The sequence below is a fragment of the Microcaecilia unicolor genome, chromosome 6 (genome assembly GCF_901765095.1).
Source record: "Microcaecilia unicolor chromosome 6, aMicUni1.1, whole genome shotgun sequence".
Classification (NCBI taxonomy): Eukaryota; Metazoa; Chordata; class Amphibia; order Gymnophiona; family Siphonopidae; genus Microcaecilia; species Microcaecilia unicolor.
The window spans coordinates 328,525,532-328,550,306 of NC_044036.1; the positions used below are offsets into that span (position 1 = coordinate 328,525,532).

Consider the following 24,775-nt stretch of genomic DNA (forward strand, 5'->3'; position numbering starts at 1 on the left):
ATTCAAAAAAGTTTCTGCTTTAACTTATTTATAAATACTATAGTACTCATCTGTTTCACTTGTCGGCTCAGGGGATCATCATTCCGACATGACTCATGTTTTGCTATTGCTGTATCAAAGAAACCCCCCCCATTAAATTTAGCCTAACCTATCTTGCATTTGTGAAGCTGTTCGTGCCTGAGTACATGGGGGAGGGGCCTCAAAGTAATGCAAAATACAGATATGAGATACAGGATGTGAGAGAATGTGGGATAACGGGTGATAATGTTATAACAGACGGAGAACATGATTTGTCAGCAGTTGAACTAGTGTATCTGAGAAGAATCCATTAGGGATGTGTACAGGGAAAAAAGTTTGCTTCATTATGGGATTTTTGGCTTTTCCCCCAATTTTGAGACTTTTCCAGTTCTTTTCACGTATTCATGTGAATAAAATGATTTCTCTCCCATCACATTCATTTTGGACTATCAAAACAGACCCATGTTGATGGCCCATGAAGACTTAATAAAATGAATGTGATGGGAGAGAAATAGGAGGCGTGATTATTGATGAATTTTTTGATCATGGTGACTGACTGAATAAAATTTTGTGAACGCACGTTAAAACTCTTTAACATGCACAGACTGAGTTGACACATGATAATTCTTTGCTTACCGTGCATTAAATTGATTTTGTGTGAGCCAAATGTACACTAATGAATGAACATCCCTAGAATTCATGACTGACCCCTCCACAGATACAGCTGACCAGGGAAAGGTTAATATTACACCTTTTATTCTTTGCAGCTGAGCAAAACTTTCAACATAATTTCACATTTCTTCCAGAGGAGTTTAAATCAGTCTAGCTTAAAAGCCAGCCAGACAGAGAACTCCTGCGGATGAGATTCACCAGGCCCATCCACGTTCTCTTCACACTGCAATATCACAGTCCCTGCATGATCTTAGTCTTAACCCTTCACTTCTCCGCTGCCAAGGACTTCTAGCACTGGTCTGCTTCCTCTTTGAGTATCATGTTTACCACAATGGGAAACTGTTCTTTACATTCATCACCCCATCTTGATTTTCAATGTGTCAGTTTGGATAAGAGATTTCCTTCTCTGCTTCTCAGATTATTAATCCCACCAGTTATTAGAGGGATGATACGCTGGGGTGGAGGTTAAATAAAAAAGTGCCTCTTTCTAGCCAAGACACGAGAGGAAATATTTCGAAATGTCTACTGGATCAATTCATTAATAAGTTACTTTAATCTGTCAAACTGAACCCACTGCATTTTTTGAAAATAAATAATGACTGCTTTCATGTTTATGAGGTAGGTTCTCGCTCTCTTTCCCACTTATATCTTGAAAAAAGCAAGCGAGAAGTGGGATTCTGAGGAACAGTGTCACTTCCTGAATTCTAGGCTGCCTGCAGTCCTGAGATAGTTCGCTCATTGCTTCCTTCCAGCTTCCAGTGGCTGCAACAATGACCTGACTGGGAGCAACAGCACGTTAGGGAACTACATATGGTTTTATGTTTGTGATCCATATTTTACCGCAAAGCTCTCACACCCATTTCCCTTCCATTTGAAGATTGAATTTTGGGAATATTTCTGCATTCTGTCGAGAGGAACTCCAGAGGCTAGTGGAAAAGTCGGTGGCTATCTTGGAATTAAAGGTTTCCCAAACCAAGATGCATTTTCTACTCCGGGTGGCTCTCCTTCACTGTAAGCGGCGAGTTAATAAGGGGTTCTGATGGGTTCTAACCATGACTAAACCCCTGCCAATAATTAATGGTGTCTTGTCTTCCTTTTCCAGTTGGAATTCTCGCAATCCAAAGCGAACACACAGGTAAAGATATATTTTTATTTCCCTTTCTCTCCTTTTCATCTGATCTTCAGGAACTGATGCTTTGTTAACATTTAAAATAGCTATAAAGCTGCATGGTTGAATGTAACATGCAGAATGTTGTTTGAATCATTGTTTACTGATTTTTTTTAATGTTGTATACTATTATAGATAGGTTAAATGAACCCAGAGTGGTTGTTTAAAAATAATTTAAATCATACAATAACTGGCATAGGGATGTAGTTATCAACATGGGCTACCGTTAAGATGAGTTATTTTGCTACTAACTCATGCTATTTTAGCACAGGCCCCATTTTATGCAATGAGACCTTGTTAATAATAACTGGGGATAACAGTACAATAACATGCCTTAACGGTAGCCCACATTGATAACTTCCACCCTTCATTAAAGAAAAAAGAAATGTCTCTAGAAATGGAAATCACTGCTGTATGTGATAAAAGTGAGACAAGTATAGGGCAATCAAGACATTGTGACATCACTGATGAGGTTGGCTCTTATTGGCAGAATGAGGCATTATGACATCACAATATCAATTCTGGTTACCAGAGACTGAAACTCTTCACACTGGGGGACATTATCAACATGGGCCACTGTTAAGGTTCCATTTTATGTAATGAGACCTAATTACTAATAACTGGCGGTAACAGTAAATTAGCATGTCTTAACGGTAGCCCACATTGATAACTTCCACCCTTCATTAAAGGAAAAAGAAATGTCTCTAGAAATGGAAATCACTGCTATATGTGATAAAAGTGAGACAAGTATAGGGCAATCAAGACATTGTGACATCACTGATGAGGTTGGCTCTTATTGGCAGAATGAGGCATTATGACATCACAATATCAATTCTGGTTACCAGAGACTGAAACTCTGAAGACATTATCAACATGGGCCACTGTTAAGGTTCCATTTTATGTAATGAGACCTAATTACTAATAACTGGCGGTAGCCTTAACGGTAGCTCATGTTGATAACTTACCCTATAATTGGCTCTGCAGTCAATATGAGCATAAGATGCTACAGCAGAGTCATGTAATCCGATGAAAGCCATTTTAACAATAATTAGTGACAGGGAAAACTATATCCAGAAAACACAGCAAGCAAACCATAACTTGTTGCGCCCAAATGTGTCTGAATGTACAACATTATTCTGCATTTCTCATTGTTTTTACAATTCTAATAGAATTCGGGACAACTTATTATTGAGATACCCAGTTTTAAAAAATATAAGGTTTAAACGTCAGATGGATTCGGTGGTTTCCTTTTGTGCTATTGCCGAGTGGAATTCTCTTTCAGTTTTAGTCCGTTTAGAATCAAAATATATGCGGTTAGGTAAGAAACTGAAGACTGTTTTATTTGATAAATTTTAAATTGTTATTTTTTTGCAATTTGTTCTTCCTGTTTTTGTGTAGCTTCTTATATCGTAAACCGCCTTGAACCTCATGCTGGGATTTGTGCGGTATATAAGCAGCAGACTTGATTAGATTAGATTAGAGCAGAGCAATATATATTTTTAAGAGGCTTCACATGTTCTTCCAGTGCAGTGCCACCCAAGTTTTGAAGCCCAAGCCACACCTACATGAACAAAGATGTGTGGCACAGCAGCCTCTGTAGTGCATAAACAGGGAGAGAGCATAAATTTCTTCCTCAGATCATTGTCTGGGAATGTTTTTCCCTCCCCACCCCACTATTTCCATGGCTCCTCTGGCACAGGAGGTTGAAGTACTTATCGGACTTTTTCCGCCAACATTTCCTTGAGCTTTAGGCACAGTTTAACCTTGCTGCTGTGGATAGAAGCATCTTACCTTGGGACTCCTTCCCTTCTGTCTGATTTTGTTCCTTTCTGCTTCACTTCAGCTGTTTTTTAACAGGGGCACCTCAGCCACCTGCCCTAACCTTAACTCCTTATTATATATATGGACAGCTCTCTTCGTCCCATTCTTTTAGTTTCTCAACGTGAACAGATTTCCCTGATCCTCAGTTCTGACGACTTCTGTACACAGGAGAAAACAGAAATGTATGTGGTGCAGGAAGCCAGCCTTCGCTGCCCCTGCTGCGGCTCCTAACACTTCCAGAGGGGGTCACTCTCCCCATCTCACTCAGCCTGGGGATAAGAAAGACTGAAAGGATACTCCAGGAACAAGAAGGGGGGAAGAGCTGCAGCACGCAATGTGTGGAGGGCGACTAAAATGATAGCGGGGATGGGACGACTTCCCTATGAAGAAAGACTAAGGAGGCTAGGGCTTTTCAGCTTGGAGAAGAGACGGCTGAGGGGAGACATGATAGAGGTATATAAAATAATGAGTGGAGTGGAACAGGTGGATGTGAAGCGTCTGTTCACGCTTTCCAAAAATACTAGGACTAGGGGGCATGCGATGAAACTACAGTGTAGTAAATTTAAAACAAATCGGAGAAACCTTTTCTTCACCCAACGCGTAATTAAACTCTGGAATTCATTGCCGGAGAACGTGAAGGCGGTTAGCTTGGCAGAGTTTAAAAAGGGGTTAGACGGTTTCCTAAAGGACAACTCCATAAACCACTACTAAATGGACTTGGGAAAAATCCACAATTCCAGGAATAACATGTATAGAATGTTTGTACGTTTGGGAAGCTTGCCAGGTGCCCTTGGCCTGGATTGGCCGCTGTCGTGGACAGGATGCTGGGCTCGTTGGACCCTTGGTCTTTTCCCAGTGTGGCATTACTTATGTACTTATGACTGCATAAAACGGGACTGGATATCTGTGCCCTACATGCAGTCTCCTAATAAATAGCACCCAAGGTTTGTGCTAAGTCTGTATACTGGAAAGGGCGTCCACCCTTTAGAGGATACTAGCATAGCACCTGGTGTACACGCTGGAGTGCAACTAATGGCAATCAGGTGCAATGTTATAGCATAGGGTCATTTACACGCTCAACTTCTAATAATGCCCTTTGATCTACCCCTGCCTCTCCCATGGCCACCCCCCTTTTGAGTTGCATGCTATAAAATGTAGCTGCAAATGTAAAGCAGATCTGCGGATTAGCCTAATTGAGTGCAAATTAATATTGTTGATTTGTTTGCTTTATTTTTTGTCTACTAGATTGTAAGTTCCTTGAGCAGGAACTGTCTTTCTTCTATGTTTGTGCAACACTGTGTACGCTTTGTAGCGCTAAAGAAATGCTAAATAGTAGTAGTAGTAGTAGTAGTTTGCGCACAGATCTGGGATCATGCGCCCAAATTTCAGCAACCATTATAGAACTGGGGGGTTAATTTCCCCCACTCCGGGCATATGTGAGTGTGCATTTGCTAAGACGGGAGCTCCTGCTTCTTTATGAGCCGTTGGTGATGTTTCTTGTGTTGTGAGATGCCGGGCATCAGGCTATGGTGATTTTCTATGGCAAACCCGATCAGGGCTGAAGGAATATCGGTTGGGAAATGTCATTCTAGTGAAGGTTGTAAGGCAGGAGGTCAAAGTCTTAACAAGAGCTGATGTTTTAAGGAGGGCTGTGAAGGAAGAGCCATATCATGGCTAGAAGCATGGATGTGATATAACTGGGAGAAATTATGTATTTATTTACAACATTTATGACTCTAATCAGCACTGTAGACAAAGCAGGGTACAAGATAGCATTAAAGCAGTTTTATTAAGCAACAAACAATAAGGTAACAAAAATAACAGACAATAACGTAAGACAATAAAATCCTAAACAAATAAAAAATGTAAACTATAATCAATTTTAAAGCCTAAAATAATAATACAATCTATAAATAAACCCAATCCTCATCCCAATTATCCAGAGAAAAGACTTTTTGACAGCTCTTAAAACACCCAAAAATAAACACTGGGGCCATTAACTAACAATAATATGTGCTAACACTGCTAACATGCATAGTTTGCAACAGGGCCCATTATATGCCCATGTTAACTTTGTTAGCACATGCGGGGCTGGTGGTTGGGAGGCGGGGATAGTGCTGGGCAGACTTATACGGTCTGTGCCAGAGCTGGTGGTGGGAGGCAGGGATAGTGCTGGGCAGACTTATACGGTCTGTGCCAGAGCCGGTGGTGGGAGGCGGGGCTGGTGGTTGGGAGGTGGGGATAGTGCTGGGCAGACTTATACGGTCTGTGCCAGAGCCAGTGGTGGGAGGCGGGGCTGGTGGTTGGGAGGCAGGGATAGTGCTGGACAGACTTATATGGTCTGTGCCAGAGCCAGTGGTGGGAGGCAGGGATAGCGCTGGGCAGACTTATACGGTCTGTGCCAGAGCTGGTGGTGGGAGGCGGGGCTGGTGGTTGGGAGGCGGGGATAGTGCTGGGCAGGCTTATACGGTCTGTGCCAGAGCCGGTGGTGGGAGGCGGGGCTGGTGGTTGTGAGGTGGGGATAGTGCTGGGCAGACTTATACGGTCTGTGCCAGAGCCAGTGGTGGGAGGCGGGGCTGGTGGTTGGGAGGCAGGGATAGTGCTGGACAGACTTATATGGTCTGTGCCAGAGCCAGTGGTGGGAGGCAGGGATAGCGCTGGGCAGACTTATACGGTCTGTGCCAGAGCCGGTGGTGGGAGGCGGGGCTGGTGGTTGGGAGGCGGGGATAGTGCTGGGCAGGCTTATACGGTCTGTGCCAGAGCCGGTGGTGGGAGGCGTGGCTGGTGGTTGGGAGGTGGGATAGTGCTGGGCAGACTTATACGGTCTGAGCCAGAGCCGGTGGTGGGAGGCGGGGCTGGTGGTTGGGAGGCAGGGATAGTGCTGGACAGACTTATATGGTCTGTGCCAGAGCCAGTGGTTGGAGGCAGGGATAGCGCTGGGCAGACTTATACGGTCTGTGCCAGAGCCGGTGGTGGGAGGCGGGGCTGGTGGTTGGGAGGCGGGGATAGTGCTGGGCAGGCTTATACGGTCTGTGCCAGAGCCGGTGGTTGGGAGACGGGGCTGGTGGGTGGGAGGCGGGGATAGTGCTGGGCAGACTTATACTGTCTGTGCCAGAGCCGGTGGTGGGAGGCGGGGCTGGTAGGTGGGAGGCGGGGATAGTGCTGGGCAGACTTATACGGTCTGTGCCCTGAAGAGGACAGGTACAAATCAAAGTAGGGTATACACAGAAAGTAGCACATATGAGTTATCTTGTTGGGCAGACTGGATGGACCGTGCAGGTCTTTTTCTGCCGTCATCTACTATGTTACTATGTTAGTAGATGACTCAAAGAGATTTCATGATACAATTGACTAAAAATAACCATATTTTCAACACACATGATGCCCTTAGCTCAGAAACAATCATACCTATTTTATTCTATACGTGTTTTATATACTGCTAGCTCTCCCATGGGATTCAACGCAGTTTACAAACAAGATAGACCTACACATGTAAGGGAATTACATTTTAAATCATTGAGTCGCGCAATTGTGCTGAGTTTAGTTAAATGTATTTGTAGAGCACAAAATTATATTTATTAAATTCCCGGGAATAGAGATTAGTTAAAATTTAATGCCAAGAAGTGCAGAGTGACTCATGGGTGCAGAAACCCAAGAGAGAGTTATCGGATAGGAGGGGAGAGATTAGTAAACTCGACTCAGGAGAGAGACCTTGGGGTGTTGGTGTCGGAGGATCTGAAGGTGAAGAAACAATGCGACAAGGCGGCGGCTGTGGCCAGAAGGATGCTAGGCTGCATAGAGGGGGGTATAACCAGCAGAAGAAAGGAGGTGTTGATGTCCCTCTACAAGTCGTTAGTGAGGTCATACTTGGAGCATTGTGTTCAGTTTTGGAGGCCGTATGTTGCTAAAGATGTAAAAAGACTGGAAGCGGTGCAAAGAAAAGCTACGAAAATGGTATGGGATTTGCGTTGCAAACCGTACGAGGAGAGACTTGCTGACCTGAACATGTATACCTTGGAGGAAAGGAGAAACGGGTGACATGATACAGACGTTCAAATATTTGAAAGGTATTAATCCACAAACAAACCTTTTCCAGAAATGGGAAGGCGGTAGAACTAGAGGACTTGAATTGAGGTTGAAGGGGGGCAGACTCAGGAGTAATGTCAGGAAGTATTTTTTCACTGAGAGGATGGTGGTGGATACATGTAAAATGAATTTATCTTGTTGGGCAGACTGGATGGACTGTACAGGCCTTTTTCTGCCATCATTTACTATGTTACTATGTTACAATTATAATAGTCACAATTATGTTTTGTCTGCTGATTTCGTTTTAGCTCTGTCACCTGCTAAATCCACCTGAATGCATAGCTTTTAAGCTGTCCTAAGTTAGGCCGCATAGCTATGCGGCTGCTGGTACTCACATAACCCCGGGCTCCTCCCTAGTGCCGACCCCAGCGCCGCCTCTGACCTGCCCACTTTTTAGTTGGGCGGTCTGAAGGGATTTTCAATGGCACCTCTCCGGTTAAGTGTCACTGAATAGCCCCACGTAGGCGGCCGGAAGCGATTTAAGCGGGCAGGGGAAGTTCCTGCCCACTTAAATCGCAAAACTGCTCTGTACCATATTTGTACTACCATTACCCCAGCGGATATGTGTTTTTAAATTACTGTTTTCTGTTTAAACACAGCAGGTGTAGGCAACAAGTGTATTTCATTATAAAAATTATGGGGTAGATATCCAGCTGGCTGTGGCATTATTTTTTAATGTTTTATTTATTTATTTATTTATTTATTGCATTTGTATCCCACATTTTCCCACCTTTTTGCGGGCTCAGTGTGGCTTACAATACATTATGAATGATGGAAATACAGTTTGTTACAATTCGGTTATGGATTACATTGTGAAGAGTTATACGAGACAAAATCAAAGTATCGTTAAGGAATATATCAATGGAAAAGGACATTGAAACATTGGAAGGAAAAACAACGGGAAACTAGAGGGTCTGATGACAATATATAGTATATAATAACGAAAAAACATATGGTCAATGCCAGGCCATGTCCAGGCAGTGGCATTAAATATCTGGGGGGGAAAAAAATATGGTGGCTGTATATAAGGGAACGCGTTGAAACAGCCTTGGGCGAAACACGTGTCGGCACGGTAACCCCTCACCTATAGCTCAGATAAGTAACGTTTATCAACTTATCAGCTTAACAGCTTACAAGCTTTAGAAATGTTTATAAAATATTGAGTGAAAAGAGAAACTGCAAGAAAAATAGAAATTTTCTATTTATTTATTGCATTTGTACCCCACATTATCCCACCTATTTGCAGGCTCAATGTGGCTTAAAGAGTGTTGTTATGACATAGTCATGACAGGATCTTGTATACAATCGGTATTAAGCAGAAGATGTATGAGGGATTAGAGAAGAAGGTGTTAGAAAGGGTGTTGTAGGAGGTATATTTTGATATTTGAGTGGGTTGGGTGGTGATTTGTGTCGTTAAGGGTTCTTTTTGTAGGCTTTGTTGAAGAGATGAAAAAAAAAGTTCAGAAAAGCATTGTGGATCGATGAAGAGATAAGGTGCTACACCTACTTCCATTATTTTCAAAGCCGATGGCTTAAGTGGAAGTCTACCTCTGAAGATCCAGTTTTTTGCACACTTTTGATGATTGTCTTTGATAACAACAGCAACTAGCAATTAGTACGCTTGTGATTAAATATCCGGGGTCATGCGGCCGGCTATCTCTTATGTGGTTAAGTGTGATATTCAGATAGGGCTGACTTTTATGCGGTCCAATATGGCCGCTTAACTTAGGTAGTTAAGAGTTTGATATCAGCACTTAACCCTATAAGTGCCGACTCTGGCCCTGGACTGCCAGCAGAGTAACCGGCTTTCAGTTTAGCGGTCAGGACTGATGTTCTGCACAAGTAATTTAACCAGCCAGGAGCTATTTCTTGCCAGTTAACTTGCTTTGAATATTGACCTCTATGTTCCCGTCAGAGTAAAGCTAACAGCAGAAATAATTGAATATTTTTATGTTTCAAGCCTTTACCATCAACAAGGTGGTGTTGAAAGCAGAACCAAACGAGATCTGGAATGGGAATAACCTCACTCTCACGTGTGAGGCGGAAATCAGCAAAGTCCCGGGCACAGATCCTCTGCAGCCTTCCTTCGTATTTTACAAAGACGATGTGCAGATTTTCAACACCACGTCACTGAACGATGAAGCACATTATATCATATCCCCAGCCCGGTTTTCACATTGGGGTGAATACAGCTGTGCTGTGTATGTCAATCGGAAAAATCGGAAAAGTGAAGAGTTGCCTGTTAGGATCCGAGGTATGATATGAACGTGGACCAGATAAGAGATCAGAAGTGCAGATTTGAGGGGGGCAGGGGGGCTATGAACCATAGCTTTATTTGCTGGGACCTGATTGATGAAGGGGTCTATACCAAGGCAGAGAGAAAGGGTAAATAGATAAACCAAGGGGTGATTGAGGCAGTGGCATAGCTATGGGGGGCCACAGGTGCCTGGGCCCCCCAAATTGGCTCTGGGACCCCAGGTTTGGCTGGTGGGGGTCCCCAACCTCCACCAGCTAAAACGCTTGTCCCGCGTTGGTCTCACATTGCCTGGCACCCTATCCTGTTTTCAGTCACTGTGCACGCTCATTTTAATGAAACTGAGCATGCTCAGTTTCATTAAAACAAACGTGCACAGCGACTGAAAACAGAATAGGGCGCCAGGCAATGTGAGACCAGCGTGGGACAAATGCTTTAGCTGGTGGGGGTTGGGGACCCCCGCCAAACAAGGTACCTTCGAAGTGGCGGGTGAGGGAGCGGTGGCAGGAGGGCAGTGGCGGGGAGGCAGTAGCAGCCACGGGGGGGGGGGGGGGGGGGGGGGGGGGGGGATGGAAGTGGCAACGGGAGGGCGGTGGCGGGGAGGCAGGCCAAAATGTGCCCCCCACCTTGGGCTCTGGCCCCCCTCCTGTCGAGGTCTGGCTACACCCCAGGATTGAGGGTAAAACAAGACAGTGCAGCTTTCTGACCTCATCCAGCCTCTAGTTTTCAAATAATCAACCAAATTAGAAGAATCATGATTTTCAACTTGTCTTTTGCCAACCAGTGAGATCCATTTTGCTATCTTGCTTAGGCAGTATCTCTTGGAGCATCACATAACAAGGGGTCTGGGGTTCAGGATATTTGCAATGAATAGTCATGAGGTGTATTTCTATGCACTGCTATTCGCTCCCAGTCCTTCAGGACTGTCAAAGAGTCAGGTTTTCAGGATATCCGCTATGAATATGCATGAGAGAGATTTGCATATCTGCTTTTCATTATATGCAAATATTATTTTAGAAGCCCTATTTATGATTTACAGAGCCACTTACATGTGTATATCACATACGTGTAAAACCCAGTTTTAGAAAGGTGGTTTCTACACCTGTCTAACTGCACTGAAGTGTAGATTGCAAGGGGGTGGGGCTTGGGCAGAACCAAAATCTACATGCGTATTCCCCGTTTCAGAAGGGGAATTGTACATGTATGTCCCATATATCAACACTGGGATTTACAGCTGCTCCCTTGCATGTTCGAAAAGGCTTACCCTACTGAACCAACCTAAATGCCGGATCTTGGCAACATAACATAACCAAATTACGTAATGGTCATAACACAACTCTTCCACTGTTCGATTCCCAAATGTGGCTGTGCCACATGAACTTTATCTTACCATAAACATCACCTTGTATTTGTTTACACCGGAGTCTGCTAACGCCTCTCCGGTATTATGTAAGCCACATTGAGCCTGCAAATAGGTAGGAAAATGTGGGATACAAATGTAACAAATAAAATTAATAAATAAAATAAAAGAAATAACAAATAAAAAGTGCTTTTTGGGTCAGCTCTTCATAGGAGGGATCAAGGGCAATCTCCCCTTGATCCCCTGTTGTATATTTCCTCCTCCAAAAGTAAAATTAAAAAGAATTGTAGCATCTGTTGTTAATTATCAGCTTGTATATGTGTAGCTATGCAACATGGCAGGCATACACATAAGACTTAGACATGTAAGTTGTAAAACGCCAACGTCACGTGTGTGCAAGTTGCTGTTTCACAGCTTACACGTGTAAATTATATGTGCATACCTGTCATGTTGCAAACCTACATGCTTGTTGTGTAAGTTACACGCGTAAGTTGCTGAGTTCCTCTGTTCAGTTTTTCAATATTTATCTTTGTAAAATGTCTGATTGCACCAGTGGTGTAGCTCAGTTCAGCAGTGGCCACCTTGCTCCCCTCTCTCTCTCATCCGGATCCGGCATTTGCCCCCGCTCACCCACCTACGGCCTGGCAACTCCGCTCTCCTGTCTTTCTAAACCTCCCCCTTCCCGGTAGACCTCATCAACTTCGCAGGCAGGGGCAGCGACGCACATCTGCGGCCTGTGCATGCCCTGCAGGCTTCCCTCTGTCGCATCCCTCCAGAGAGAAACAGGAAGCAATGTCAGTGAGGATGGAACGTGGCAGTGGGAAATCTCAGGAGCCAGTGCATGTAGTGGATGCACATTGCTGCCACCACCCGTGAAGTAGCTGAGGTACACCGGGAGGGGGGAGGGGGGTGGCAAATGCCAGATCAGGGGGCAGAGAAGAGGGGAAGGGGGTAGTTTGGGAAGGCCAACTGTGGGTCCATCCCAAATAACAGGTCTGGCTATGCACCATGCTTGCACTGCTTGTGCAGGCAAATACATGGGCACTCCTCCACTAGGTTTGCAATTTACTGAAATGTTGTAAATGCTCAAACACACACACACACACTAATGCTTATATGGATGCACTCACATGCACAAACACAAACACACACTCATACACAGACACACATACTTATGCACACACACAGAGGCACACACATTCATGCATAGACACACACTCATACACACACATACAGAACACACACTGACACACTCTCACACATGCAGAACATACACACTCTCACACGCACTCTCTCTCTCTCACACACAGAGCACATGCACTCATACATACACACATATATTCACACTTGCAGAACAAACACTCACACACTTATGCATACACATACACACTCACATGCACACATACGTACTGACACTCGCACACATATACACACACGCACTCTCACACTAACACACACACATATGCAAACCCACACAAACTGCAAACACACACAAGCATACATACACACAAGCACGCTCATATACACACATATACATGCATAACACACACATATAAATGCTCATAGACAACACACACTCACACATACTACACATTTGTTTTTGTTACATTTGTACCCCACACTTTCCCACTCATGGCAGGCTCAATGCGGCTTACATGGGGCAATGGAGGGTTAAGTGACTTGCCCAGAGTCACAAGGAGCTGCCTGTGCCTGAAGTGGGAATGGAACTCAGTTCCTCAGTTCCCCAGGACCAAAGTCCACCACCCTAACCACTAGGCCACTCCTCCACTGTTGCTACTATTGGAGATTCTACATGGAATGTTGCTATTCCACTAGAAGTCGGCCCTTGCAGATCACCAATGTGGCCGCGCAGGCTTCTGCTTCTGTGAGTCTGACGTCCTGCACGTATGTGCAGGACGTCAGACTCACAGAAACAGAAGCCTGCGCAGCCTCCTACATGGAATGTTGCTAGTGGAATAGCAACATTCCATGTAGAATCTCCAATAGTAGCAACATTCCATGTAGAATCTCCAATAGTATCTATTTTATTTTTGTTACATTTGTACCCTGCGCTTTCCCACTCATGGCAGGCTCAATGCGGCTTACATGGGGCAATGGAGGATTAAGTGACTTGCCCAGAGTCACAAGGAGCTGCCTGTGCCTGAAGTGTGAATCAAACCCAGTTCCCCAGGACCAGAGTCCACCACCCTAACCACTAGGCCACTCCTCCACATGCACACAAACACACTCAGAAAGGATATGGTATGTCCGCTTGAAACTTGATAAAATATAGAGTCATGTCATCGGTCACTGTCTGATCATTTGGTTCCCAGGATAGTTCTTTCTACGAGCTATGTACTGATTGGTAACACATTTGTCTGTTGACTTTTTCAATAGGGGTGTCTGCCCCCCAAATTTCTGTTTCAAAAAAGGAGGTGAAAGAAGGGGAGAAAGTAACTGTTCGGTGCGAAGCTTCCGAGGAGAAAGCCCCTATCATTTTCAAGATCTTCAAGGTCAACCGCAATGATAAACAGGAGAAGACCAGGCCTGCACACAACACCAATTACGTAGACGTAGATTTCCTGGTGGAAGAAGGAGACAAAAATTTATTCTTCGAGTGTACTGCAGAAGTATCTTCAACATTTGCTAAGGAAACTTCTGAGGCCAGTGAGAGGCTGTTGGTTACAGTGTCAGGTAAGGTGCTTTGAGTTTGAGTTCTTGCTCAGCATTTCTGCTTTGCCTCTGGACTTGTTTCCTGTTGCTTTAATATTGTTCTTGTCCAGTTGTGCCCTAATAAAATAAATTATGAAAAACAAAACCAAGACGTACGTAACGGGGAGTTGTTATATTTGGTAAGCAGTTGCCTACTGTGTACCCAGAATATGAGTAATCCCTGTACATAAAAGTATTTATTTGGTTGGAACCAGGTCTGGGACTGGAATCCTCCGAGAGGCCATAGGCAGCTTCATTCTCTCTTCATACTTTTCAATCTCTGAATAAACCATCCACTCCCAAGGCTGTAGTTCTGAACCAACTGTTTACGTAAATCAAGTCTCTTCAGAGAAACAAGCACAATGAGTTCCTTGAATACAATCTCATCTTTATTCTTATGTTGATGATATACACTTATTGATTCCTGTTCATCCTAATCTAACTGTGCCCTCTATCAGCGTTGCCAAATGTCTGAAAATTTCCCATCCCAATTCATGGCCAAAAGTAGCCCAAAAATAGCCCGACACCCAATCTCCCTGGGGTGGGGTGGTCCCCCTCGGAGCTGCCTGGAAAGCTTCCTCACCAACAAACAAAGTGAGGCATGGGAGGTGGGGGGAAGGCACTGGAAAAACACTGCCCCCCCCAAAAAAAAAACAACCCACAACCATCAGAAACTGCCCAGGGCCACTTTCGAAAAGCTGCCCAATTCAGTGCGAAAACCACGGAGTTGGCAACTCGGCTCTCTCTGAAATTAAAAAGTGGGCCTCAAACTTAATGAGGAGAAAACGAAACTCTTACGTTTAGTTTGTGTGAGAAGTCTTTTCCTACATCAGTTCAAACACTGAGGGCCTCTTTTACTAAGGCGCGCTAGCGTTCTTAGTGCACGCTAAACGTTAGTGACATTCACAGGAACATATGGACATTGCTAAAGTTTAGCACGCCTTAAATATTAGAGTGCTAAAAATGCTAGCGTGCCTTAGTAAAAGACCCCCTGAATGGATTAAATCTTAAAACAGACACAATCTCTTAGGTGTTGGACGTTTTATTAGACCGTTGTTAATGCTATAGTTAAGAGATTATTTTATATACTAAGACAACTGCGATTAGTTCGTTCATATTTCTTCCAACAACACTTTGTAGTGCTTGTTCAATGTATTGTTTTGTCAGAAATAGATTACTGTAATTCTCTTTATGCTGGAATTTCAGTAAAATGTATGAGGAGGCTTTGCTTGGTACAGACTACAGCCGTGAGATTGATATACAGGAAGTCTAGATATGATCGTATGACTCCTCTGTGGATTTACGTTGGCTGTCCGTTGAGATACGTGTTACGCTTAAGCTGTGTTGTTTGGTCTTTAAGACTTTGTATGGAGAGGTACCTGAGAGTTTTCCCAGGTTTTTTTTCAGTTATTAGGTGGTTCTACTAGTCGTAACCATGGTCGCCTTCTTTTGTCTTATCTGTCAATGAAAGAGGTGAAGTTTAAATTAATACACGAGTTGTTTTTATGTTATTGTGAGACTAAGGTTTGGAATTCATTACCACTGGATGTTGTCTTCTTATCTGATTTTTAGGGAAAAGTTGAAGACTAAGGGCCTGTTTACTAAAGTTCGCTAGTGTTTTTAGCGTGTGCTAAAAATGAGCACGCGCTAACGCTAGAGACACCCATATATTCCTATGGGTGTCTCTAGCATTATGCACGTGCTAAAAATGGTAGCCCGCCTATAGCACAGCTTAGTAAACAGGGCCCTTACTTTTTCCAGCTAAATAAATTATTTTGAATATTAATTGTTGCTAAGAGATATATCCACTTTGTTATACTGTGACTGCTACGTATTTTTTTTGATATATCGTGGCCCACTTTGAATGTGGGTATGGGGATACGGTGGGATACAAATCCATAATATAACAGAGGTAGATACAAGGCAAGAGGCAACACGTAGCAACACAGTTATTTAGAACCCACCCGATATTCAAAGCTAAAGGTCATTGCAGCCGTTTTCTAGAGGTAGCCGCTTGGGTCAGGAGCATGTGGGGTTCAACCTCCCATCATGTGTCACTCTCCCACCAAGACTCAAATTCCACCCCCTCCACCCCATGGTCAAAGCTCCCACAGTGTATTCCCCTGGCAGATCCCTCACCCCCTGACCCATACCCTGGGCTTACCAGGGGTTGCTGGGGTCTAGTGAAGCAGAACCGATGCCGACTCGCTCCTTCCTTAATGACCTGGTCTCTCAAAATGGCCTTTCAAAAAACAGACCAAAGGTGTCCAACGTTGATATAAACTAATTATTGAAGGATGACTCAACATGGTACCGTGTTTCGGTACTAAAAAGTGCCTTCTTCAGGATTCAGGATATAGATAAAAACAAATGTAACATCTTATAAATAAATAAATATATTAAAATCACATGTGTACGTAATGCAAAAAAAACAATAAAATAGCATGACTTAAAAGACAGTCAATTGGAGTAAAAACATAAAATAAAACAAAGTGGAATACAATAGAATAAAAAATTGTGGACGTGAGGAAACGTAAAGCCCATCTATAAAATTGTACTAAAAAGAAAATGTTAAAATGTTAAATGGTGACAACAGTAAAATTGGATACATTTGTGACAGGAAATGAAAAGTAAGCCAACAATGTAATGTACTTTAAGAGTTGTTAAAAGAGAACAAAGGATACATTTTAAAAAGTCATGAAAATCAGAACGGGTGTATGTATCCATAGACTTGTATGAAAATAAAGACGTGTTGTAAAAATTCTTAAAACTGACCTTGGTAAATGTGTTCCCACTCCTCTCCTGCTCCTGTGACTTTCCGTGGGACATCCTCGTTCTTTCCACTTCTCGTGGTTTCTTCTTTCTCAAAATGGCTACCAAGACCTCTAGTGGTAATATTGTGGTATTACTGCTAGAGGTCAGTGTTCCGTAAGTGCACAAAATGGGAGTGGAAAGAAGCCGATGCTGGGACTGGGGCCTTTTATAGAGAGAGCAGCAATTTTAGAAAGCTGTTTCCACATCTATGGGGGGGGGGGGGGGATTTCTACTTTGTTTTCCCCATATGCAGCTTTCTAAAATTAAATGCTCCCTCTACATGTGGAACCAGCATGGAACAAAGACGAGCTGGCAGGGGTTGGGGACCCCCGCCAGCCAAGGTATGATGATGCAGCAGCATGGGAGTGTGGTGGGGAGGTGGGCCAAAATGTGCCCCCCCACACACACTTTGGGCTCTGCCCCCCCCCCCCCCCTGGATCAAGGTCTGGCTACACCACTGGCTTAGCGGGGTTTAAAAAAGGTTTGGATATATTCCTAAAAGAAAATCTATAAGTCATTATTAAGATGGAGTTGGGAAAATCCACTGTTTATTTCTGGGATAAGCAGCATAAAATGTATTGTACTATTTTGGGATCTTGCCAGGTACTTGTGACCTGGATTGGCCACTGTTGGAAACAGGATACTGGGCTTGATGGACCTTCGGTCTGTCCCAGTATGGCAACGCTTATGTTCTTATGTACTAAAATCTGTCTGCATGTATTCTGTTGTTACAGTCAGAGACTGACAGATGCATAAGATGCCTAGAACCACTGCTTCCAGTGATGTCTGCTAACTGGACAAAACTTGCCAGCTGTGGCTCCTCACTCAAGATTTGTTGCCAAACTGTCATCTCCCATTGACGTGCAGTGTTCTTCTGCTGATTAAATTATGGTTGGGTTGTTGACCTGAAAGAGGGCTTATTTTTGAGGTTTACGCCTGGGTCTGCTGTATTCTGAAGTTCTAGGTTTGGCCCTTGGAGGATCTGCTTATTTATCCAAATGATCTTAGGTCTGACACCTCACAAAGGGTTAAGAGTAGGACACCAGTGCCAGGGAGCAGCTGTTTGTCAGCATCAGCTGTGAAAGGCATTAGTCGGCTGAAATCTTTTAGGCCTATGGTACAATCAGCTTTTTAAAACTGGAGTTACAGCTCCAGTCAGGCAACATCTCATATCCCTCTCACTCCCAAACTCCATAACTGGAGTCAGGCAACATCTTATTTTTTTTTTGTTACATTTGTACCCCGCGCACTCATGGGAGGCTCAATGCGGCTTACATGGGGCAATGGAGGGTTAAGTGACTTGCCCAGAGTCACAATCCCTCTCACTCCCAAAATCCAGAGACAGTGGAACATATTTTTGCTTGGGAAGATGAAACAATCTAAGCTCTGTCCTTACCCTCCCTCCCCCGGGTTGCTAGTGCTTTGTGGGGCCTTGGCCCCTGTGGCTTAACCTTAGAGGCTGACCAAAATTGGTGATTCTGGTTCCAGCTGAAACCGAATCCGTGGTTGAAATTCAGCGCTCGGTTTTGGCCAGAACTGGAACCAGAACTGAAATCGAAAATGGAACCTCACTGGTCCTTGCAGGCCAACTGTGCCATCTCCTCCTCCTCCCCCCCCCCCCCCCCAGAATAGGGCCGGCCACCCAACCCCCAACCTCTCCACCCTTTCATCACCTGAAGGCTCTCCTTGGGCCTTCTTTGAAACGGCCTGGTGGTCTAATGCCATCTTCTGGGCAACAGCAATCTCCTTGCTGTGCAGGTTCCTCAACCAAAATAGCTGCTGGGACTGGATTGGAAGCAGCATAGGCAGGAGTGACTGGAGATTGCTTCTACTTATGCAGCTTCCAGTACCAAGATGGCTGTCAGGACCTCCCACAGCAGTTTCGCGAGGCTGCTGTGGAAAGTCCTGGCACCCATTATGACTGAGGAACCTGCAGGGGCAAGAGCGACTGGGGAATGCTCTTGCTCAGAAGAAGCCACTGGACCACCAGGCCATTTAAAGGTAGACCTGGGGAGGGCCTCTGGATGGTGACAGGGCAGAAGGGTTGGGGTCAGATGGCCAGCTGGGGAGAGGCGGTGGCGGTGGAGTCAGCGAGCAGTGATGGGGGGGGGGGGGGGGGTGGGGTGGAGAGTTTCAGTTGAACATGGGTGCCGAATCTGAAACTGAAATTCAGTCAGCCTCTACTCACCCTAATCTGCTATCTATGCCACAGTCCATCCAGTGGCGTAGCAAGGGAGGCTGCCACCCGGGGCAGTTCGCCGTTGCACCCCCTCCCCGGGTGCAGCACAATGACATCCCCCCCCCCCTCGGCACATCAACCCCTCCCCCGACCCAGTGCCTACCCTCCTCAACTCCATCCAACCAGCTCCCGCACCCTACCTTTAAAGAAATCTCGGAAGCCTTGGTGAGGCGCAGCGCCTCGCGCCTGCATGTAAAAGAAGTGTGGATCGTCTCATCGGGCCTTCCCTCACTTTGTCTGTCCCGACCTTGCGGAAATAGGAAGTTGCATCAGCGGAGGGCGGGACAGACAGAGTGAGGGAAGGCCCAATGAGACGATCCACACTTCTTTTACATGCAGGCGCGAGGCGCTGCGCCTCACCACGGCTTCTGAGATTTCTTTAAAGGTAGGGTGCGGGAGCTGGTTGGATGGAGCTGAGGGTAGGCACTGGGTCTGGGGGTGTTGATGCGCCGAGGGGGGGGTGTCATCATGCTGCACCCGGGGGGGGGAGCTGGCAGGGAGCAGAGCACCCCCCTTGAGCTGACACCCGGGGCGGACCGCCCCCCCCACCCCCCCTTGCTACGCCACTGAGTCCATCCACTGCTTCCAGTTTGAGAACCACTGCTCTAACAGATCCCCCTAGCAGCCTACTATCCACCTTCACCAAGGCGGAGCCTTTGGCATTTAACTCTATGCATAGACGGTCGGTAGCCAACTGTTTTGGGGAGGCTAAAGGGGGCTGAGCTTACCTCCGTGGCGACATCAATGATGTTGCGTTGCTGCCAAGGGGGCGGAGCTGACCTCCATATTCTCCGTGGAAGCGACGTCAATGACGTCGCTGCCACGGAACTAAAACAATTAAACCGCACGCGCGAGGGGGGCGGGTAGGGCGGGCGCAACACCCGGAAGTCGACCATTGGGCTGGGGAGGCTTAGCCTCCCCAAGCCTCTTATACGAGGCGCCTATGATATACATCCAATTCCCCCACAATAACTAACCATTCCTTTATCTCATGCCCTATTCTCGATCATGTGATGCCTTCCAAGGGTACCATTTTTTGCTGATATATTTTGCCTGTTTATTTTCAGAACCGTTTTCGACTCCATCAATCCAAGTATATCCATCTACAAACATCACAGAAGGAGATCGCCTGACAGTGTACTGCACCGTGCTAGCTTCATCCATATTTAAGGAATCGGACATTGAGATTTTAATCCAGAAAGACAAAACCATTCTGACTAATCAAAAGCACGACACATCTGCTTCTTACTCCAAAGACCTGGCTGTGGTAGCTGATGAGGGGAATTATACTTGCAAAGCAGAGTCAGGTTTGGCATCAAAAACCAGCAGCGTGTACATTCACGTGACAGGTATTTACTCTTTCCAAAAATACTAGGACTAGGGAGCATGCGATGAAGCTACAAAGTAGTAAATTTAATACGAATTGGAGAAACGTTTTCTTCACTCAGCGTGTAATTAAACTCTGGAATTTGTTGCCAGAGAATGCGGTAAAGGTGGTTAGCTTAGCAGGGTTTTAAAAGGGTCTGGCCCGCTTCCTAAAGGAAAAGTCCATAGACCATTATTAAATTGACTTGGGGAAAATCTACTGCTATTTCTGGGATAAGCAGCTTAAAATGTATTGTACTGTTTTGGGATCTTGCCAGGTACTTGTGACCTGGATTGGCCACTGTTGGAAACAGGATGTTGGGCTTGATGGACCTTTGGTCTGTCCCAGTATGGCAATACTTTTGTACTTATGTAGTCATTTGGTATGCGCAGTGTTTAACTACTTTTATTGCATTACGATGGATCAGGAAATCCTGAGGATTATTTTACCGTTCTCTAGTTTTGCTCTTAGTGTACCTGGGCTTTTGATATTTGAAAGGGTTTCTCTGAGTTTAGTTCAATCCCAGGCTTCAAGAGCTCAGAGTTTTAATGAGGTGTGACCAGTACCTAAGAATTCTGGAAGCTGAAAAGACCCACGAAAGGTGCACATCTGAAACAGTTGTGATATATTTTCCCTTTAATTAAAAAAAAATTTTCCCATGAATTCCTAGAAAATTTTGAAATTGAAACAAGAATAAGAAAACTTTGCGGCTCTTCTACTAAAAGACGTTAAGTTTTGGGCTTAATGTACTATAATAAATAAATAGTAACATAGTAAATGACGGCAGATAAAGACCTGAACGGTCCATCCAGTCTGCCCAACAAGATAAACTCATTTTACATGGTATGTGATACCCGAGTTTGATTTGTCCTTGCCATTCTCAGGGCACAGACCGTAGAAGTCTACCCAGCACTGTTCTTGTACTAAAAGTTCTGAAGATTCTGGAATCCTAAAGAGTTACAAGATTCCGGAATCCCAATTAGTAGCAACATTCCATGTAGAACACCATAGAGTAACATAGTAAATGATGGCAGATAAAGACCTGAACGGTCCATCCAGTCTGCCCAACAAGAGAAACTCATTTCACATGGTATGTGATACTTTATATGTATACCCGAGTTTGATTTTTACTTGCCTTTCTCAGGGCACAGACCGTAAAAGTCTGCTCAGCACTGTTCTTGAACTTTCCATATCTATTCAGTTATAATCAGGGCGTAGACCTTAGAAGTCTGCCCAGCACCGGTTTTGCTTCCCAATTACCGGCGTTGCCACCAAATCTCCGCTAAGATTCTGTAGATCAATTCCTTCTAAACAGGATTCCTTTGTGTTTATCTCATGCATGTTTGAATTGACACAGATTTGTAGTGTGTAACAAGCCCAAAATAAAGAGTTGCATGGGGACAGAAATCTCATCCGTCCTCTTCCATCCCCACTCCAATCTAACCTGTCCCCTGTGCTAAAATAACCTGACTTGTGGTAAAATAAACCCAACCTATGCCATCGTTCTGGACATGAAAGATATCTGCGATGCACATTTCCCATACCTGGCATGGTCCAGTTGATAAATAAAATAAAATATATTTTTCTACCTTTGTAGTTTCAGCATGTTATTTTTCCATTCGATTTTGTCTGTGTCCTCTGATTTTCTCTGGGGTTTTTTCCCCCTGCCTTTCCAAGGTCTTCCGTCGGTTTGCATTTTTTTTCTTTCTCTGTGTCTTCCGATCATCTTCTGTGTCCCTATCTGTCCTCTCCAGCTCCTCTTTTCTGTGTCACTGCTCCTGTCTACTCCTCATAGGTCCAGCTCATCTCCTTCATGCCCCCTCCCCAGCTTATATCCAGTTTCTCTCATGTCTCCCTCCAGCTATTACTCACAATGCTGTGAATAATGGCGTGGCTGTACGCTACCGGGGTTCCCACGGTAGTGTACTGCCACGTCAGCCTACCTCCAGTGGCGTAGGAAGGGGGGCAGGGGGGGCGGTCCGCCCCGGGTGCACGCCGCTGGGGGGTGTCGGCTCCGCGCTGGTGCACTGCCCTCTCGGCCCCGGAACAGGTTACTTCCTGTTCCAGGACAGAGAGAGCAATGAACCAGCGCGGAGCCAACACCCCCCAGCAACGTGCAGTCGGGGTGGATCGGCCCTCCCACCTGTCCCTCGCCGCAGGTATGCGCTCTGGGGGGGGAGGTATGCGCTCCGGGGGGGGTGCGCTCCAGCAGGAGGAGGGTGCGCCGTGCTGCACCCGGGGGGGGGGGGGTGCGCAGCGGCGACCCGCCCCGGGTGTCATCTCCCCTCGCTACGGCTCTGCCCTACCTCCCTAACCCTCGGCACTGCTTCAAAACTTTTCCTCTTCTCCCGCACGGCGATCGGGCTCTGCAGAGATTTGAGCTGCACTTTGCAGGAAGTTGGGGTAGTCTCGCGGTTCGAAGTCCCATGAGACTTCCCCGAGTCTCTGCAGAGCGGCAGAGCTCAATCACTGTGCATGGGGAAGAGGAGGACTTTGAAGCAGCACCGAGGATTAGGAAGGTACGCAGCTGCGGGAACCCTGCACCACCTGGGTCCATCCCCACGGACCTCAAGGGGATCCCCGTGAAAGTCCCGTGGTCCTGGAGGGGATCCCCACTGTAGCCGTGGGGTTCCCGTGCAGCTTTCTACCCTAAACTAACTGCTGCAGTCGGCGCTGAGCCTGAATATTCAATGCCGGGCAGCAGTGGCGTACCTAGGGTAGTTGACACCTGGGGCTGGTCATTTTTTAACACCCCCCCCCCTCCAAAATCTAGTACTAGGCATGCCGAGAATACAAAACACTCAGGACCTATAGAGCAATTCTAGCATACCATAAGCAGTAATTTCTACAAGTCACACAAGGAAAAGGAAAGCATCTTAAACACTACAGTGAGCACTAGAACATCAATTCACCTATTGTAAAATGAAAACAGACAGAATAACACAGATTGTCCATCTTGCACAGTCAATGCCAACCGAAAGCCATGTCTTTTTCACAAACACAGATACACCCTAATCCACTATAGAATAAGTAATCATAAACTTTCTATTTAGACAAAAATTAAACTGAACCCCCGATGCCAGACTCTGCATACAATGCAACACCACAGAAACAGCTGTGCAAAACATAAAGACAGCAGATGTAAATTTGAAAAAACTAACAAGTACCAATCACCACTTTACAAATTAACAAATAGAAATAAAACAAATCTAGAAAATAAAATAATACCATTTTATTGGACTAATACATTTAGCTTTCAGAGGCCAAAACATCCTTCCTCAGGTCAATACAGTATAGTGTTGTTACAATATCCTATCCGGACCTGAGGAAGGGGGTTTTGTTCTCCGAAAGTTAGCCAAAATGTATTAAAATTAGTCCAATAAAAAGATTACCTTGTTTACATGTTCTATTATAAACATTAACACAGCTACAATACTACTTTATCCTAAAGCAAAAAAAATAAAAATATATATTTTATTTACAGTTTGTTGTCTCTGGTTTCTGCTTTCCTCATCTTCTTTTCACTGTCTTCCTTCCATCCAGCATCTGTCTTTCTTTTCTCTCTGCCATCCAGTGTCTGCCCTCTCTGCTGTCCCCTCCATCCAATGTCTGCCCTCTCTCCCATCTACATCTGCCCTCTATCTCTGCCCCTTCCATCCACCATCTGCCCCTGTCTGCCCTCTCTCTCCCCCTTCCATTCACTCTCTGCCCTTTCTATCGCTTCCATCCACTGTCTGCCCTTTCTCTCTGTCCGTTCAATCCACCATTTGTCCTCACTCTCCCATCCATCTAGGGTCTGCCCTCCCTCTCACTCCCCCTTCCATCCAGGATCTGTCCCCTCTCTGCCCCTTTTTTCCAGCCCCTAGTTCCAGCCCCACTATCCCACCAGTCCCCAGTTTCAGCCCCAGTCCTTGTCTCCCACCAGTCCCGAGCTTTAGCCCCCAGCCACTTCTCCCTGTCCCCTTTTTAGCCCCCAGTTTCAACCCCAGCCCTTTTCTGTCACCAGTCCTGAGCTTCAGCCCCAGCCACTTCTCCCTGTCTCCTTTTCAGCCCCCAGTCCCCACAATTTCAGCCCCTGCTGCCTTTCAGCCCCCAGTCCCAGTACTAGCCCCCTTATCCCACCTACCCTCCTTCAGCCCTCAGTTTCAGCCACCTTCATCCACATGCCTTGCCCCCCTTTTCAGCCTGACCCATTCTCCCACCTGACCCAGGCATGCCCCATTTTCCATCATGACCCCTTCTCAGACCCCAGTTCCAGCCCCCTT

General features: G+C 45.4%; 1 protein-coding gene across 7 annotated transcripts in view; it reads left to right on the forward strand.

Moving 5' to 3' along the window:
* The first annotated feature begins 1,422 nt into the window (after nucleotides 1-1,422).
* PECAM1 (platelet and endothelial cell adhesion molecule 1) overlaps nucleotides 1,423-24,775 on the forward strand; it is a 96,295-nt gene continuing 72,942 nt past the window's right edge. For all 7 annotated transcript variants that reach the window (XM_030208421.1, XM_030208420.1, XM_030208423.1 and 4 more), the window contains exons 1-5: nucleotides 1,423-1,701; nucleotides 1,793-1,825; nucleotides 9,726-10,019; nucleotides 13,777-14,073; nucleotides 20,212-20,493. In XM_030208421.1, the coding sequence (XP_030064281.1) occupies nucleotides 1,668-1,701; nucleotides 1,793-1,825; nucleotides 9,726-10,019; nucleotides 13,777-14,073; nucleotides 20,212-20,493 (940 nt within the window). In that variant the 5' untranslated portion in view covers nucleotides 1,423-1,667. The remainder of the gene's footprint in view (nucleotides 1,702-1,792; nucleotides 1,826-9,725; nucleotides 10,020-13,776; nucleotides 14,074-20,211; nucleotides 20,494-24,775) is intronic.